General features: G+C 42.2%; 1 protein-coding gene across 1 annotated transcript in view; it reads right to left on the bottom strand.

Moving 5' to 3' along the window:
* Nucleotides 1-17355, bottom strand: part of LOC124277903 (neutral ceramidase-like) — a 53434-nt gene that overhangs the window by 10759 nt on the left and 25320 nt on the right. The window contains exons 9-13 of the mRNA XM_046713629.1: nt 14540-14641; nt 13714-13795; nt 12814-12926; nt 12420-12514; nt 6422-6461 (exon numbers count right to left, since the gene is read on the bottom strand). Of these exons, the coding sequence (XP_046569585.1) occupies nt 6422-6461; nt 12420-12514; nt 12814-12926; nt 13714-13795; nt 14540-14641 (432 nt within the window). The remainder of the gene's footprint in view (nt 1-6421; nt 6462-12419; nt 12515-12813; nt 12927-13713; nt 13796-14539; nt 14642-17355) is intronic.

Raw genomic sequence — 17355 nt, 5'->3', positions numbered from 1 at the left:
TAAGCTGTATAATAGTAACCAACTCCTTAGAGTTTGTTAGCTAATACATTTATGCATATGACCATATGACTGAGCTTAAGGATTGATGAAACTTAAGCTGAACATATATATAATAGCAAAACTCCTAGGAGTTGTAAGCTTATATATAGTATGATATAAAAACCATAGTACTGAGCTTAAGATAATAAATTAAACTTAAGCAAAATATATAGATAGCATGTAGCTATTAGTACTGTTATCAGATAAGTATAAAATCTGTAAGATAGACTTATCTTCTCCGTGGAACTGTCAACTGTTGGCGAGGACCATGGGACCCGAAATGGTGGATACCTGAGGCGTCCTCGGTGGTGATATCTCTCAGATAGTGGTTGGCAAACACCATATCGGATCTCCAGAAACATCCCTCCATTATGGTATTCAACGAGCAATTCCCATGTAGAGCGAGAGTTGAGGCTAAGCTCTAATTTAAGTGAGGATTAGAAGCTCTTGGAGGGTCAGGAGTCCTGCAGCCTTGTAGGCACGTAGTATGACAGTTCTGATCCAGATAGAGATAGTAGTACGTGAGACTTCCGTCTGCGTAGCTGTAGATATAGGGATAAATAATCTCTTGAATTTCCCTCTGCTCTGTTTGGATCGTTGGAGATATATTTTCAGTGCTCTCACTGGGCATAGTGATAGATCCATCGTATCATGCGGTCCAAGTATGGATGAGAGAGCTGGGACGTGGAATAATCTGTCTGGTTGACCTGGCAGTTGGTTTTTAGCTATAAAATCCCAGCGAAGTCCCAGATGAGCGATGTTATGAATATCATCAAAGCGTGTTCTCTCGTAATCCAATGCGTGAATCTCTGACATCCTGGCGGCCGTAGCTAGTGCTAACAGGAATAAGGTTTTGTGGGTCAGTGATTCAAACGATGTAGATAGCAATGGTTCATAAGCCTCACTAGTGAGGTGTTGGAGCACTATATTTAGATCCCAGGCTGGGCGTGAAACTTCCGTTTCTGATCCTCCAATCGGAGCAGCTCGTAACAAAGCGAGTAACTCTGGTGTTTTTGTTAACTTGACGCCCGTTCTCATAGTTATGACAGAACTTATAGCTGCAAGATAAGTGGACAAGGTTGAGCCTTTTAGATTCTTAGTTTGCCGTAGATAACATAAGAAATCTGCCACTTGAGGATGTGTAGCATATCTGGCTGTAAATCCTTTCTTAGCAGCGTAATTGACAAAACTGTGCCATTTGTCATCATTATAAATTTACGAGTTGAGTTACGTAGTGCAAAGCGTGACCGCTTTAGCCGCTCTGGCAGAATAACCTCTCTTATTCAGACATGCCTTGATACAATCCATGCGTGAAGTTGGAATGCTTCTGGTGTTTCGTGCACTTGTTTGGTGTCGCGGATGTATCAATAGATTGGGCGTTGTGGGAGCTGAAGAATTGGTTTTCCCATTACTTGAATGAGATCTGGAAACCAAGTTCTTGCTGGCCAGTAGAGTAGCGACCAAAATCAGATGGAGGCTCTGCGTTTGACTGATTTTCTGTAAGACTTGTGGGATCAGCAGCTGGAGGCGGGAAAGCGTCTGCAGCGTTGAGTCTCTCCACGATATGCTTAGTGCGTCCGTTGCCCATGCTAGTGGGTCTGGCACTGGCGACACGAATGTTGTCAGTTGCTTGTTGAATCAGTGGCGAATAGGTCTATCAGTGGAGATCCTATTTCCATGATTATTTGATTGAATATCTCTGTGTGGAGCATCCATTCTGTCGCGGACGGTTGGTGTGGCGAGAGAGAGGCGTCTGCTAATACATTCTTTGCTCCTGGAATGTGGCAAGCTCTGGCGTGTATGTTTAGATTGTCGATTAAATCGAACAGTCTGAAACATCGAGTCAGTAGGTTCTGTGACCTTGTTGAACCTTGTTTGTTCACATAAAGCGCCACTGTTGAATTGTCTGTGTGAACCATCAACTGGCGTTCTGTAGTAGGTTGCTCCAGTGACTTATGGCGTTTATGACTGCTTGCATCTCTAGCAGATTTATGTGACATTTGCTCTCTTGATTGCTCCATAGGCCTGGCTGTCCTGCCAGCAAGGTGGGCTCCCCAACCTTGTAGTGGCCAGCGTCGTACGTAGAGATGTGTTTTCGATTCCGGCTCTACTAAGGAGACGCCTGCGCAAACATTCAATCTCTTGGTCCACCAGAGTAGATGTGGTTTGACATAATCTGGTAGACTGAATGGTAGAGGGTCCTCGAGATGAGCATTGATGAGGACTTGTAACGGGCGTAATTGAAGCCTGCCTCTGACTGTCAAGTCTTGAGCTGATGTGAGTAGTCCCAATAGGCTCTGCCACTGTCGTAGTGGTAACGGAGAGAGTAGGGCTTGAGGAATAAGTTGTTGGATCTTGATCCATCTGTCCTCCGGGACTACAATACGATTCTGAGCTGTTAGAAATCGTATACCTAGAAATTGCAGATCCTGCGTTGGTTCTAGGTCCGACTTGAGTAGATTTACTAACCATCCTAATTGTGTTAGTAGCTTGATTATAAAGTTCAGCTGTAGTCTGAGACGCTGTGGATCTGGATCCACTTGTATACCGTCGTCTAGGTAAAAGCTGCGAAGACCTTGGCGATGTAGGTATGAGACAATAGGCTTGGTCACTCTTGTGAATACCCAAGGGGCCGATGTGATTCGAAGGGAAGAACCTTCCATTGGTAATGTTTCCCGTCTAGGATAAATCTTAGATATTTCCTTGAGTTGGGATGAATCGGAATGTGTAGATATCGTCTTGCAAATCTATGCTGGCCATGTAATCTTTGGGACGAATTAAATGCGAAGTTGCGGTAAGTGTATCATCATGCGCGAAGCGTTGGTGGTTTGCATAGATATTCTCTGTTGAAGATGCTCTCATGTTGTATATGAGGCGAAACTTCTCCTTGGAATTTTTCTTGGCACTAGGAAAACTGGGGAGTAGAAACCTGGTACGATGTTTCGTTGATCCAGAACTTCTAAGGCCTGTTTGTTTAGCAGAGTAAGTACTGTTTCTCTTAACATAGGTAGTTGTGCCGGTTGAACGTTGAACCCTGTGGGGTTGACTGTTAACGGAGGCTTGGCCTTGAGTTGTATTAGATATCCGTGCTGTAGGATGTTGGATACATATGGATCTTGTAGTATTCCCCAGTTTTCCCAGTGTAGCTGAAGGCGTCCACCCACTTGAGACGGTTGTACTGGAACGGCTGGGGGTGGAAGACTCCAGTCGTTCCGAACCTGAATTTCATCGTCTAAATCCACGGGCACCTCTGGATGATCTGCCTCTAGCTGATCCTCCCCTAAATTTGTTGTATGGGCGACGAAAAGAATCCTTGGGATCTTTAGCTGCAGCTAATTTCTTGTCCCGTGCTTTCTGTAGCCCCGAAAACTTAGACTTGCCCGAGTATCTCTGTGTTGACTGTTTAATGACGTTCGCTAAGGTATCCATGGATCTGATCATAAGTACCTCTCTCGAGTCTTTAGATACTTCTTTGGAGACCTTGTCTATGTTGCCACCAAACAGTAAGGGCGATGACCATGGAGCTGTGTATAGAGATTCTGTAAATTGCTTATCCCAAGAGCAGGAGGCTAGTAAGCCTTGCCGACGAGCCATGGTAGTAGTTTCAGTAAGCGCTGACAGGTGCTCTGTAAGAAATTGGTGGTCTCTTTTCTGCATGAGTAGAGCTGAGTAGATCATTCTATCTTCCTCCTCTGTAGAATTCTTGAACTTGGTGATGAGAGTTTCATTAATCGTTCTAGATCTATTCAATCCAAAGAACATTCTCCTGGAGATGGTATCTAATTGAGCGAATTTGCGATCGTCTACTCTGTAACTTCTGGACTTGGCATCGCTGATTAATTTAAAGTTGTCATCAATATCCTGGGCCTTGAAAAAGGGGTCCATATTGTGTCCAGCAAATTTCTTGGCATTGAAGACCGGGAAATGTGTAGATTGGACTTTCGAAGATTTGGAACAGGCTGTATCCAGATTAGCTGGTACGCTGCAATCGGGTCAATAGGAGGTAAGGTGATATTGTCTACATCATCATCCTTCATCAGGTAAGTCTGAGTTGAATTCTCGTTCTTCGATGGGAAGCAAGTTGTAACTCATTCACCATCCAGTATCTAATCTCAGCATCTGAGAAAATGATACCTTCTTCCTCTGATGTAGGGTCACATGTCGGAGTCCTAGATCTGTAGGAAGATCTATGAGAGGACTGTGGTGAAGCGGACTGGCGAGTGGCTAGTGTAAGGAGACCTTGGAGGAGACATCCTCGTGAGCAGCTGGGGACTTAGTGAAGCTCTTCTAAATCTTCTGGGCGAGGTAGATATGGAGCCACTTAGCCAGCGACCTTGGCAGCGAATGTATCGAGTCAGTGTCGAATCGACATATGGCTTGCTTGCATGAGCGACCTCTGTGTTCTACAGGGTGTGGGCTCGTGGCGCTCCTTCTCAGCGATGTCCCTACGCGCAACTGGGAGGCTCTAGCTCCTTAGCGGAGGCTGACCTGGGACTTCCTTTGCGAAGTGATCGCTCACGGGCTGAGTTGCCCTTAGCGGGCGGAGGCGTTTGTGGGCTCTGGGGCCCTCTCAGCGAAGCCAAAGCGGGCTCTGGGGCCCTGTATGACTTATTATGGGTTGGGCTCTGGGGCCCGTGGCTCTGGGGCCTCTGTAAACCGTAACGGTCCTCCATCAGTCTCATGATTTGGTTAACCAGGTCGTCTGGGACGGTCTGCGCTGGCGTTGAGGGTGGCCTCTCTGTGAAAGTGACGGGACCCTCAATCATAAACTCAGGCGTCAGCGTAGGCATCTCTGGTTGCGTGTTGATCTGCGCTGTAGTGACGGTAGCAGATACTGGACGTTTCTTATGACGTACATCTGGAATGATAATCAGAATGTCATCATCATATAAACATAATTCTGAGACAGGTAGAATATCGGAGGCAAAATTATTTGTAGCTTTTCGTAGATTTCCCTTTTGTGAAGCTGTGGACCTGGGGGTTGAAGCGTCACGTTGAGATGATGTGGGCGCTTTCCTAGTCTTAGACTGTGAAGGCGGAATGTCTTGAGATGCAGGTAAGCTTCTTGGACATAGCGGACTGCGTCCACGCTTATCCCGAGGGAAACTCCGGCAGGCCACCAGCCGGTGGCGGGTCGAATCAGTCAACAGTTGACAGGGTATATTAGCTTCCGATCTATTAGCCATGACTGAAGATTGTTTTGCGAGATTTATCTGCCTTCCGTCTCAAAAGCGGAACATAAATATTTATCAAAGGCAGAAATTGGTAAATTAATACATAATTTACAGCGAGAAACAATAGAACATGGAGTAATGCAACTAGGGCATTTTAAATGTGGATCGGTGGCGGAATAGCGTAGTTTACAACCTGTGCAGATTCTCATTAGCGTAAACTGCTGAACAAACACGGCGAACCGTGAATAAAACAGCAGAAACACGACTAATAATCAATGCAAGTTGAATAAGGATACTAGTTACACCTCTATAACTGAATATAAGAGGTACTAAACTAAATATAAATAAAGGATATAGTGTGTTGGGAGACACAGGCTCTCACGTCCAGCTCACTGGGGAAGAAGGAGAGAGTGAGGCACATGGGTTCAGGTGGCCCTCGTTCAGCAGCTTGTGGAAGGGAGGTAACTTCGTGGTGAGTACTAATTAGTGATTTTTTAATTGAAGGGAACTTCAATTGGGAGATACGTGTTCCACTATGTTAGCAAGAAGAAGAAGAAGACAAGCAATAAGCATGAGTCAGGATAAGGAAAAATACCCCATATGTTTCATAGTATCAATATGGTATCATTAACTACAGTAAAGAAACTCAACCAAACCTGAATTCAACCTACTATCTGGATAAACTGACCCTCAAGGAATAATCAAATGGCAAATCTAAATGCAAAAACAATGAAACACTGCAGCTTATTCAGAGAAACAAACATGGCAAAAACTTGACTTATTTTGTAGTGGTGATAACTATGGTTGTATGATGTTAACGAGCATGGTCCTTTTCAAGATTCTATCATACAATCCGCAAGAAATTTCATAAGTACCAATAACCGAGAACAATGTTATCATAGGGTGTAGCCTCCACCAACTGCAATAACCTCCTTGACCACCCTCCCCGTCATCGTCTGTATCAGAAACCGAATATCATGTTGAGCTATTGCATTGCATTCTGGTTCAAGAGCTTGTTCCAATCAAACAAGCTGGAAGATTTTGGCGTATTCTGTGACCCATAATGTCGCAAACAAGCTCTGTGGAACTGGGTCAAGTTTTCAGTCATGTGAGAGGCACCCCCATCCTATCAATGAACCCCAACAAAAAGGTACTTGCTCCAGCATGATAATACTGGCCTATGTCAACATGTCAGTCTGAAGACTTACCTCTGTCACCGCATCTCTTGTCCTACGTCCTGACATTGTACTGAAAGACACAAGCAACACGTCACGTTTGTCAACATCTACCACACAGAGCAAACTTGTATTAATCATGCAAATTGAACAATGGAGATATATTGCTTTGCATTTAGCAGGATACATTGTTCTGCCATGTTACAGCAAAGATACAATATGACTTCTGGCACAGTAGCTGAAGAACACATGGTTGGTAGGTCGGCCAGTCGTTCGGTCGGGCGAGCGAGTTTTATGCCATAGTTTTTAGAAATATTCCAGCAATATCACAGTGGGGGACACCAGGATTGGGCTTCACACATTGTACCCATGTGGGGAAATGACTGTGGTCTTCGGTGTGACGAGCGAATGCTTTAACCACTACAATACCACACCGCTCACCAACACGTAAAGACATGAATTATAAGACATCATCGTGGAAGTATAATCTGCCATATAATTACTCTGACTCAAACGTCACAACCTTGAATAAACAAAATAACATACATTACACATCAGTAACTGAATCACATTTCACAAACCTCAGTCACTTGTTACAAATCTTATCTCCTGTGACAAACATGAATCACCCATCGCTAACTGAATCACCCATCACTAACTGAATCACTTGTCCCTAACTGAATCACTTGTCGCTTACTGAATCACCCATCACTAACTGAATCACTTGTCGCTAACTGAATCACTTGTCGCTAACTGAATCACCCATCACTAACTGAATCACTTGTTGCTAACTCTAACTGAATCACCCATCCCTAACTGAATCACTTGTCGCTTACTGAATCCCCCATCACGAACTGAATCATTTGTCCCTAACTGAATCACTTGTTGCTAACCGAATCACTTGTCGCTAACAGAATCACTTCTCGCTAACTGAGTCACCCATCACGAACTGAATCACTTGATGCTAACTGAATCACTTGTTGCTAACCGAATCACTTCTCGCTAACTGAATCACCCATCACTAACTGAATCACTTGTTGCTAACTGAATCACTTGTTGCTAACTGAATCACCCATCGCTAACTGAATCACCCATCACGAACTGAATCACTTGTCGCTAACTGAATCACTTGTCGCTAACTGAATCACCCATCACTAACTGAATCACCCATCACGAACTGAATCACTTGATGCTAACTGAATCACTTGTCGCTAACAGAATCACTTCTCGCTAACTGAATCACCCATCACGAACTGAATCATTTGATGCTAACTGAATCACTTGTCGCTAACCGAATCACTTGTCGCTAACTGAATCACCCATCACTAACTGAATCACCCATCACTAACTGAAACGAACTGAATCACTTGATGCTAACTGAATCACTTGTCGCTAACCGAATCACTTCTCGCTAACTGAATCACCCATCACTAACTGAATCACTTGTTGCTAACTGAATCACTTGTTGCTAACTCAATCACCCATCGCTAACTGAATCACCCATCACTAACTGAATCACTTGTCGCTAACTGAATCACTTGTCGCTAACTGAATCACCCATCACTAACTGAATCACTTGATGCTAACTGAATCACTTGTCGCTAACCGAATCACTTGTCGCTAACTGAATCACCCATCACTAACTGAATCACTTGATGCTAACTGAATCACTTGTCGCTAACTGAATCACTTGTAGCTAACCGAATCACTTGTCGCTAACTGAATCACCCATCACTAACTGAATCACCCATCACTAACTGAATCACCCATCGCTAACTGAATCACCCATCACTAACTGAATCTCTTGTCGCTAACCAAATCACTTGTCGCTAACTGACTCATCCATCACTAACTGAATCACCCATCGCTAACTGAATCACTTGATGCTAACTGAATCACTTAATTCTAACTGAATCACTTGTCACTAACTGACTCACCCATCACTTACTGAATCACATGTCGCTAACTAAATCACTTGTCGCTAACTGAATCACTTGTCGCTAACTGAATCCTCCATCACTAACTGAATCATATCGCTAACTAACTGAATCACTTAACTGAGTCATCACGAACTGAATCACCCATCACGAACTGAATCACTTGATGCTAACTGAATCACTTGTTGCTAACTGAATCACTTCTCGCTAACTGAATCACCCATCACTAACTGAATCACTTGTTGCTAACTGAATCACTTGTTGCTAACTCAATCACCCATCGCTAACTGAATCACCCATCACTAACTGAATCACTTGTTGCTAACTGAATCATTTCGCTAACTGAATGGCTAATCACTTGTCGCTAACTGAATCACCCATCACTAACTGAATCACTTTGTCCTAACTGAATCACTTGATGCTAACTGAATCACTTGTCGCTAACAGAATCACTTCTCGCTAACTGAATCACCCATCACGAACTGAATCACTTGATGCTAACTGAATCACTTGTCGCTAACCGAATCACTTGTCGCTAACTGAATCACCCATCACTAACTGAATCACCCATCACTAACTGAATCACCTGTAAGCTTCCATCGCTAACTGAATCACCCATCGCTAACTGAATCACCCATCACTAACTGAATCTCTTGTCGCTAACCAAATCACTTGTCGCTAACTGACTCATCCATCACTAACTGAATCACCCATCGCTAACTGAATCACTTGTCGCTAACTGAATCACTTAATGCTAACTGAATCACTTGTCACTAACTGACTCACCCATCACTAACTGAATCACATGTCGCTAACTAAATCACTTGTCGCTAACTGAATCACTTGTCGCTAACTGAATCACTCGTTACTGCTAACTGAATCTGAATCGCGTTGTCGCTAACTGAATCTTGATTGCTAACTGAATCACTTGTCGCTAACTGAATCACTTGATGCTAACTGAATCACCCATCATGCTAACTGAATCACTTGTCGCTAACTGAATCACTTGTCGCTAACTGAATCACGCTAACTAAATCACTAACTGAATCGCTGATGCTAACTGAATCACTTGTTGCTAACTGAATCACTTGTTGCTAACTGAATCTTCCGAATCACTTGTTGCTAACTGAATCACCCATCACTAACTGAATCAGCTAATCACTAACTGAATCACTTGTCACTAACTGAATCACTTGTTGCTAACTGAATCACTAACTGAATCACTAACTGAATCTGAACACCCATCACTAACTGAATCACTTGTTAACCGAATCACTTTAACGCTGCTAACTGAATCACTTGTCGCTAACTGAATCACCCATCACTAACTGAATCACCCATCACTAACTGAATCTATCACTTGTCGCTAACTCAATCACTCACTAACTGAATCACTTGATGCTAACTCAATCACTTGTGAATAACTAACTGAATCACCCATCACTAACTGAATCACTTGTATTGCTAACTGAATCACTTTGTCGCTAACTGAATCACTTGTCGCTAACTGAATCACTTGTCGCTAACTGAATCATTTGTCACTAACTGAATGAATTGATGCTAACTGAATCACTGAATCACCCATCACTAACTGAACTGAATCACCTGAATCACTAACTGAATCACCCATCACTAACTGAATCACTTATGCTAACTGAATCACTGTGGCTAACTGAATCACTCTGAGATCCCATCACTAACTGAATCACCCATCGCTAACTGAATCGCTAACTGAATGTAAGCTAACTGAATCACCCATGCTAACTGTCGTTAACTGAATCACTTGTCGCTAACTGAATCACTTTGCTAACTGAATCACTAACTGAATCACTTGATGCTAACTGAATCACTTGTCTAACTGAATCATGCTAACTAACTGAATCACTTGTCGCTAACTGAATCACTTGTCACTAACTGAATAACTGAATCACTTGTCACTAACTGAATCACTTGATGCTAACTGAATCACTTTGTTGCTAACTGAATCACTTGATGCTAACTGAATACATTCACTTGTCACTAACTGAATCACTTGTCGCTAACTGAATCACCCTTGACTAACTGAATCACTTGTCAATCACTAACTGAATCACTTGTTGCTAACTGCTAACTGAATCACTTGAACTAACACTTGTCGCTAACTAACACATTACCCATGAACTGAATCACTTGTTGCTAACTGAATCACTTTGCTAACTGCATCACTAACTGAATCTAACTGAATCACTTGTTGCTAACTGAATCACTTGTTGCTAACTGGATCATGCTAACTGAAACTGAATCACTTGTCGCTAACTGAATCACTTGTAAAGCTAACTGAATCACTTGTTGCTAACTGAATCACTTGTTGCCCGCTAACTAACTGAATCACTTGATCGCTAACTGAATCACTTTGATGCTAACTGAATCACTTGTTGCTAACTGAATCACATGCTTGAATATCGCTAACTGAATCACCCATCACTAACTGAATCACTTGATGCTAACTGAATCACTTGTTGCTAACTGAATCACTTGTTGCTAACTGAATCACCCATTGCTAACTGAATCACTTGATGCTAACTGAATCACTTGATGCTAACGCTTGCTAACTGAATCACTTTGTCGCTAACTGAATCACTTGTCACTAACTGAATCACTTGTTGCTAACTGAATCACTTGTCGCTAACTGAATCACTTGTCGCTAACTGAATGCTAACTGAATTGATGCTAACTGAATCACTTGATGCTAACTGAATCACTAACCAATCACTAACTGAATCACTGAATCACTTGATGCTAACTGAATCACTTGATGCTAACTAACTGAATGAATATGTTGCTAACTGAATCACTTTGCTAACTGAATCACTTGATGCTAACTGAATCACTAACTGATCAGTTGTCGCTAACTGAATCACTTGACACTAACTGAATCACTTGTCGCTAACTGAATCACTTGATGCTAACTGAATATACCCATCACTAACTGAATCACTTGTCGCTAACTGAATCACTTGTTGCTAACTGAATCACTTGTTGCTAACTGGATCAGTTGTCGCTAACTGAATCACTTGTCGCTTACACATTCACTTGTCGCTAACTGAATCACATGTTGCTAACTGAATCACTTGTCGCTAACTGAATCACATGTTGCTAACTGAATCATCACTTGTTGTCGCTTAACTGAATCACACTTGCGCTAACTGCTAACTGAATCACTTGATGCTAACTGAATATACTAACTGAATCACACTAACTGAATCATGCTAACTGAATCACATGCTAACTGAATCTAACTGAATCACTTGTCGCTAACTGAATCACTTGTTGCTAACTGAATCACTTGTTGCTAACTGGATCAGTTGTCGCTAACTGAATCACTTGACACTAACTGAATCACTTGTCGCTAACTGAATCACTTGATGCTAACTGAAACTGAAACTGAATCACCTAACATCACTAACTGAATCACTTGTCGCTAACTGAATCACTTGTTGCTAACTGAATCACTTGTTGCTAACTGCTAACTGAATCACTTGATCGCCGGAAGCTAACTGAATCACTTGATGCTAACTGAATATACCCATCACTAACTGAATCACTTGATGCTAACTGAATCAATTTGACTAACTAACTGAATAACTGAATAACTTGTTGCTAACTGAATCCATCGCTAACTAATCACCTAACTGAATCACTTGTCGCTAACTGAATCACTTGATGCTAACTGAATCACTTGATGCTAACTGAATATACCCATCACTAACTGAATCACTTGTCGCTAACTGAATCACTTGTTGCTAACTGAATCACTTGTTGCTAACTGGATCAGTTGTCGCTAACTGAATCACTTGACACTAACTGAATCACTTGTCGCTAACTGAATCACTTGATGCTAACTGAATATACCCATCACTAACTGAATCACTTGTCGCTAACTGAATCACTTGTTGCTAACTGAATCACTTGTTGCTAACTGGATGAGTTGTCGCTAACTGAATCAACCATCACTAACTGAATCACTTGACACCAACTGAATCACTTGTGTCGTTACCTGAATCACCTGTCACTGAGTGAAACACATGACCCAAACTTTATCAGGTGTCACATACCTGAATTCTGCTGGTACGCCAATGATCACAAGCTGGCCAATTTGGAGCATCTGAATGTCAACAATCGCTGGTTGCCATGGATATGGTCGATTGATCTGTTGTAGCATTTGACACATAAAAAGACATATGTCACATAAAATATTATGTTATATATAATATAAACTATATATTTGCAAGTCATCAACTGATGATACTGATAAGACCACTACAATAACTGTAACATTTCATACCTGTTGTTTACTTCAAATACATGGCGGAATTTCTTAATTATTGTACCAGTTGACAGAAAACATATTTGGACAAACGTTATATTTGCACCAATGGCAGCATAGTTTTGGGGAAGAAAAGATAACTGTTGAACTGTTCCTGGCATTAAGCCACTGCGGGAGCTCACCTCGCCTGTATCGAACAGGATTGGTTTCGGGGCATGGCAGGAAACTTGTTCAGGAGAAGGAGTTTTGATGAAACCTCGTACCCAGTTCCAGAAGGGGTTAGATGATGTTGAACCTGCAAAGATATTAAAACAGATGAACTGGTATTTAAGCATGTTCCTATTTACATTTTACAGAGCCAATATTTGAGCTACCTCTGTCTCGGATGTAGCAGTGACTGAGGAACATACATACAGCATCATTCTTGTGAACAGCATCAAGGAATGTAACAATCTTAATAAATACTGATTTGTAGTAATTTCTAAAACGCAAATACACGGATATATAAATCTAAAACAAAATGAAAGTACACTACAAAGAATAAACAAACTGTATATATGTGTCTTTGGAACTAATTGTGCCTACAAGAATACATTTCATCATCATCATCATCATCATCTTTTTCTTCTTCTTTGAAGGTTAACAGGAGCATGTATCCATCTTCAAACTCAGCAAATGTCGTTTCTCCATAAGCCAGGGAAGAAGTTGTTTCAGAAATGTTGCTTCATTCATGGAGACAGATAACATCCTATTCAATGTCTTATCTTCCATGTCTATTTATTGAAATATATTGTGCTCTAAGCATTTGGAAAGGTTCATTTAAAATGTTCATCCAGTTAATGTTTATGATAATGTTTACTTTAGCAAAAGAAAATATATTACTGACATTGTAGAAAAATATTATCATGAGGTATTTTTCAAATAAATATCAAATTTTTAAGAGTGTGATTCAGGTAGGCACCAGGAACATTTTTGCCAGTGGCAGGCTTATACAAAGAGTGATGAAGCATGCAGACAACAAACTCTTTGAAACTAACAGCCCATCTGCATCTCTTTAGCTTGATTATGCAAGTGATGCTCACCCTGTTTAAAGTCAAACATTCCAGGTCCATCGGTGGTTCCGGCTGCAAAACTGTACCCCATGGCTGGCTTGCAGGTCTTCACCTGGAGCAGCAGAGGTGAATAATGTCACAGATGTGAGTGTGTGAGTTGGCTTTATTGCCACTTTTAACAATATTCCATCAATATCATGACGGGGGGACACCAGAAATGGATTTCACACTTTGTACCCATGTGGAGAATCGAACCCGGGTCTTCGTCGCGACGAGCAAACATTTTAACCACTCGTCTATCTACCACCCCTCACATCTGGGATGAGACGGATAATGTCGGGTGATGCTCTATGACAGATACATATGTTTCTCAGATGAACACTTTCTTAACCTTTAACATTGTTTCTCAATCCTGAATTAATGTCACTCATAATTTATTATTTATAGTAACAGTGAGTGAGTTTAGTTTTATGTCGGAGTCAGCAATATTACAACTATATGGCGGTAAATAATTGAGTCTGGACCAGACAATCCAGTGATCAACAGCATGAGCATCGATCTACGCCATAGGGATATGATGACAAGTGTCTACCAAGTCAGCGAGCCTGATCACCCAAACCTGTTACTCGCCATTTACGATGAGCATGGGTTGCTGAAGATCAACAAGATGCAAAATATTGCATCCTATATGCAATGAAAGTAAATCACCAAAAATCACAAACTTCTTGGAAATCAAGTAATTCATGCCACAGGTAAACAGCTGGAGCCTGTCATCTTGAATTATCTTTGAACCATAACTTTTAAAATTTGGAAGACTTGACCCAGATAGTACCTGATATCAACTTGTGATACTCACAGTTGTACCATTGACTTCCACAGCTACATCTGTCATATCAACATATGAGTGACGGAAGTCTACTGGGCCCGACAGCCTGGTGGTGGCAGTGTGGTACAGCTCCTGGTCAAACACATCATCTATGTCACTTACCACTCATAGTCAGGTCATTAACACACTATTTCCTTTAGAAATCTACTTTTATAGAAAAAGATTCAACACAATTTTTAAGTTAGACAGAACATCAATAGCAAAACATAATACTATTGGATGAATCATCCATTTCTTGCTCTGTTTCATCTTGAATAGGACTGTAACATCTACATGTTTTGCAATACACTTATAGAATGACCAGAAATTATTGAGAATTTTAGGAATATGTTTAATTGGATTTCTAGCATAAACAACCTTGACCAGCTATCAAGTGCTTGGTTTCATTCAAGAGAGACAAATCCGTTAATCCTTTTTCATTAGTTTGTGAAGAGTTATCCCCATTTGTTTACTTGCTAGTAGACGACAGTTTCAGTGATCCTCAGTATGGATGATTTAGAGAAGAGAAGTTGATTTTAGAGTATTATAACAAGGACATCAGATCAGCTAAAGTGATTTCAAGTAGAACAGGCATCCCTTTGTCCACTGTTTATCGTGATTTGAAAAATATTGCAAATGGATATGGCATTGAGCACCAGGGAGGCACAGGTAAGCCCAGAAAATTGACTGTCGGTGACAGGAGGCGGCTTGGTATTCTTGTTTCTAAAAAACAAACAAAGGAGTTTAGAAAACTTAAGGCTGGATATGACTGATAGAGGAACTGTGGCAGTCTGTAAGGAGACAATTAGAACTGAGCTGCATGCAATGGGTGGGCAGAAAAGTCGAGGAATTCCATCACCGATCATTAAACCTGAACAAAAGGAGCGAAGGTTGAACTGGTGCTTACAGCATAGAAATGTTAACTGGGGCGATGTGATTTTCTCAGATGAAAGTTCTGTGTGGCTATTACACTGAAATTCTGGACCAAACAAGCTGAAAAACCTTTGTATCAGCGCCCAAAGTACAGTCCAAAAATTTATACAAACCTGTAGAGGTTATGAATTCTTTGAAGAAAGTCCTCCTTGGGGTACATATAAGCATTAAAATGTCCATTTTAAATCCTACGACAGTTGTAACTATATTTTTAATAAAATATTTACAAAACAAAAAACTCGTTTTGTCTTGTGAGACCACCCCTACAGGGCCCCACCGGACCAACACAGCCAAGAGCAGGTAACTCTCGCCGTCTACCTCGTACCTCACTTTTCATGCTGAATGTGTCAGACAGAATGAGGGGAGGCGGGTGGCCGTACCCCAAGGAGGACTTTCTTCAAAGAATTCATAACCTCTACAGGTTTGTATAATTCTTTTTCAGAAGAAGTCCTCCTTGGGGTACATATAAGCATATGACAGACTCCCAAAGATATTTGAGACGGGAGTGGCATTCTGTCTGGCAACAACTAAACCCGTGGTGGAGTGAAATCTACAACCGATATGGAAACAGAAAACACCGAGCCACCTGACCGCTGATGTCAATCAGATGGGGGCGTGAACTAGAGAGGCCAAGCTTATATGTCAATTGGCTCAAATCAATTATGACATAAAACCCTGCCCCCAACCATTTCAATGGAAGGAATGTATGGGGACATGCCGAACAACTCCCAACCCTAATATAGCCCCAGCCAGACAAGGGTGGCGAGAAGTATAAGGGTAGGGAAAGCGTAAAAAATTTAAACGCTAGAAAGCCAATAACCCAGGAGTCGAGCTAATAAGTACTGCAAACTAATGCTCGAATGCACCCCTCCTGTTTGGAAGAGGGCTTGCGGGGACCTCGATAAAACCCAGAGAAATTATTAGCCTCGCTAAAAACTTTCTGAGGAAATCGAACGAGTACAAACGCCATGCATTGTACGAGTGAAAAACACCCCCACCAAACACTCTCGGCGTGAGGAGGGTACGTGGAAAGTAATATTGCACTGAGAGTGGTAGGTATCCGGGAGGCGAATACGGACATGATCAGTATAAAATACTGTCAGTGTCGGGTCAGTGGGAATCGCATGGATGTACCCGACCCTTCTACCAGAGTTCACCAAGTAAAGTCGTCTTCCTTCCTCGTCAACAAGTGAAGTGAGAGAGACGATATACTTGAAAAATTAGGGCCAGACAGCCAATTGAGAATAAGTGGCAATTTTAAGGTGGGCTGAGTCGCCGCCGCGGCGGTCGAACCCTGGTCATGCCAGCTACGACGCGATGTACGAGAGGATGCTGCCTAGGCAGAGCACCATCGAACGAGGTGTGAAACGTGGAAATAGCCATGGAGTACCCGGCAATGGTGGAGGTCATAAGGCTCTCAACCAAAACGAGGTTATAGTAACTCCAATATCCGAACTAAATCCGCAGAATAGGGATTAAGAAATCCCCCCTATCTGCACACCCGCACGCCCCACCAATCAACACACTGAACGGGTGTCGAATCCCGCCTCGAAGCCAGAATTGTGTCTGCAACGATTCCAGGAATTCCATGTGTTATACCTGACAGAGGCCAAGCCACCCAGTGAATCCGAGGATTCGGGTGTGGCGCCCCGTTCAGAGTGAGAATGTCTGGCCGAAGAGGTAATTCGAATCCCGGCGTGCGGAATCGAACACCAACCTGACTGCTGTCAATTCCAGCACATTGATGTGCAGGTTGTGACTTCGTCGTCAAGAGGCTGCAGGTCACCCAGAACATCGCCCTAACCCGGTAGGGATGTATCTGGCTGGACTGAGAGCGACGGTGTCTCCAGGGGTGGGGACCCTCAGCGAGACGC

Source organism: Haliotis rubra, unplaced genomic scaffold (genome assembly GCF_003918875.1).
Source record: "Haliotis rubra isolate DU_JTF1 unplaced genomic scaffold, ASM391887v1 Scf23, whole genome shotgun sequence".
Classification (NCBI taxonomy): Eukaryota; Metazoa; Mollusca; class Gastropoda; order Lepetellida; family Haliotidae; genus Haliotis; species Haliotis rubra.
This window is presented reverse-complemented; position numbering and strand designations above follow the sequence as displayed.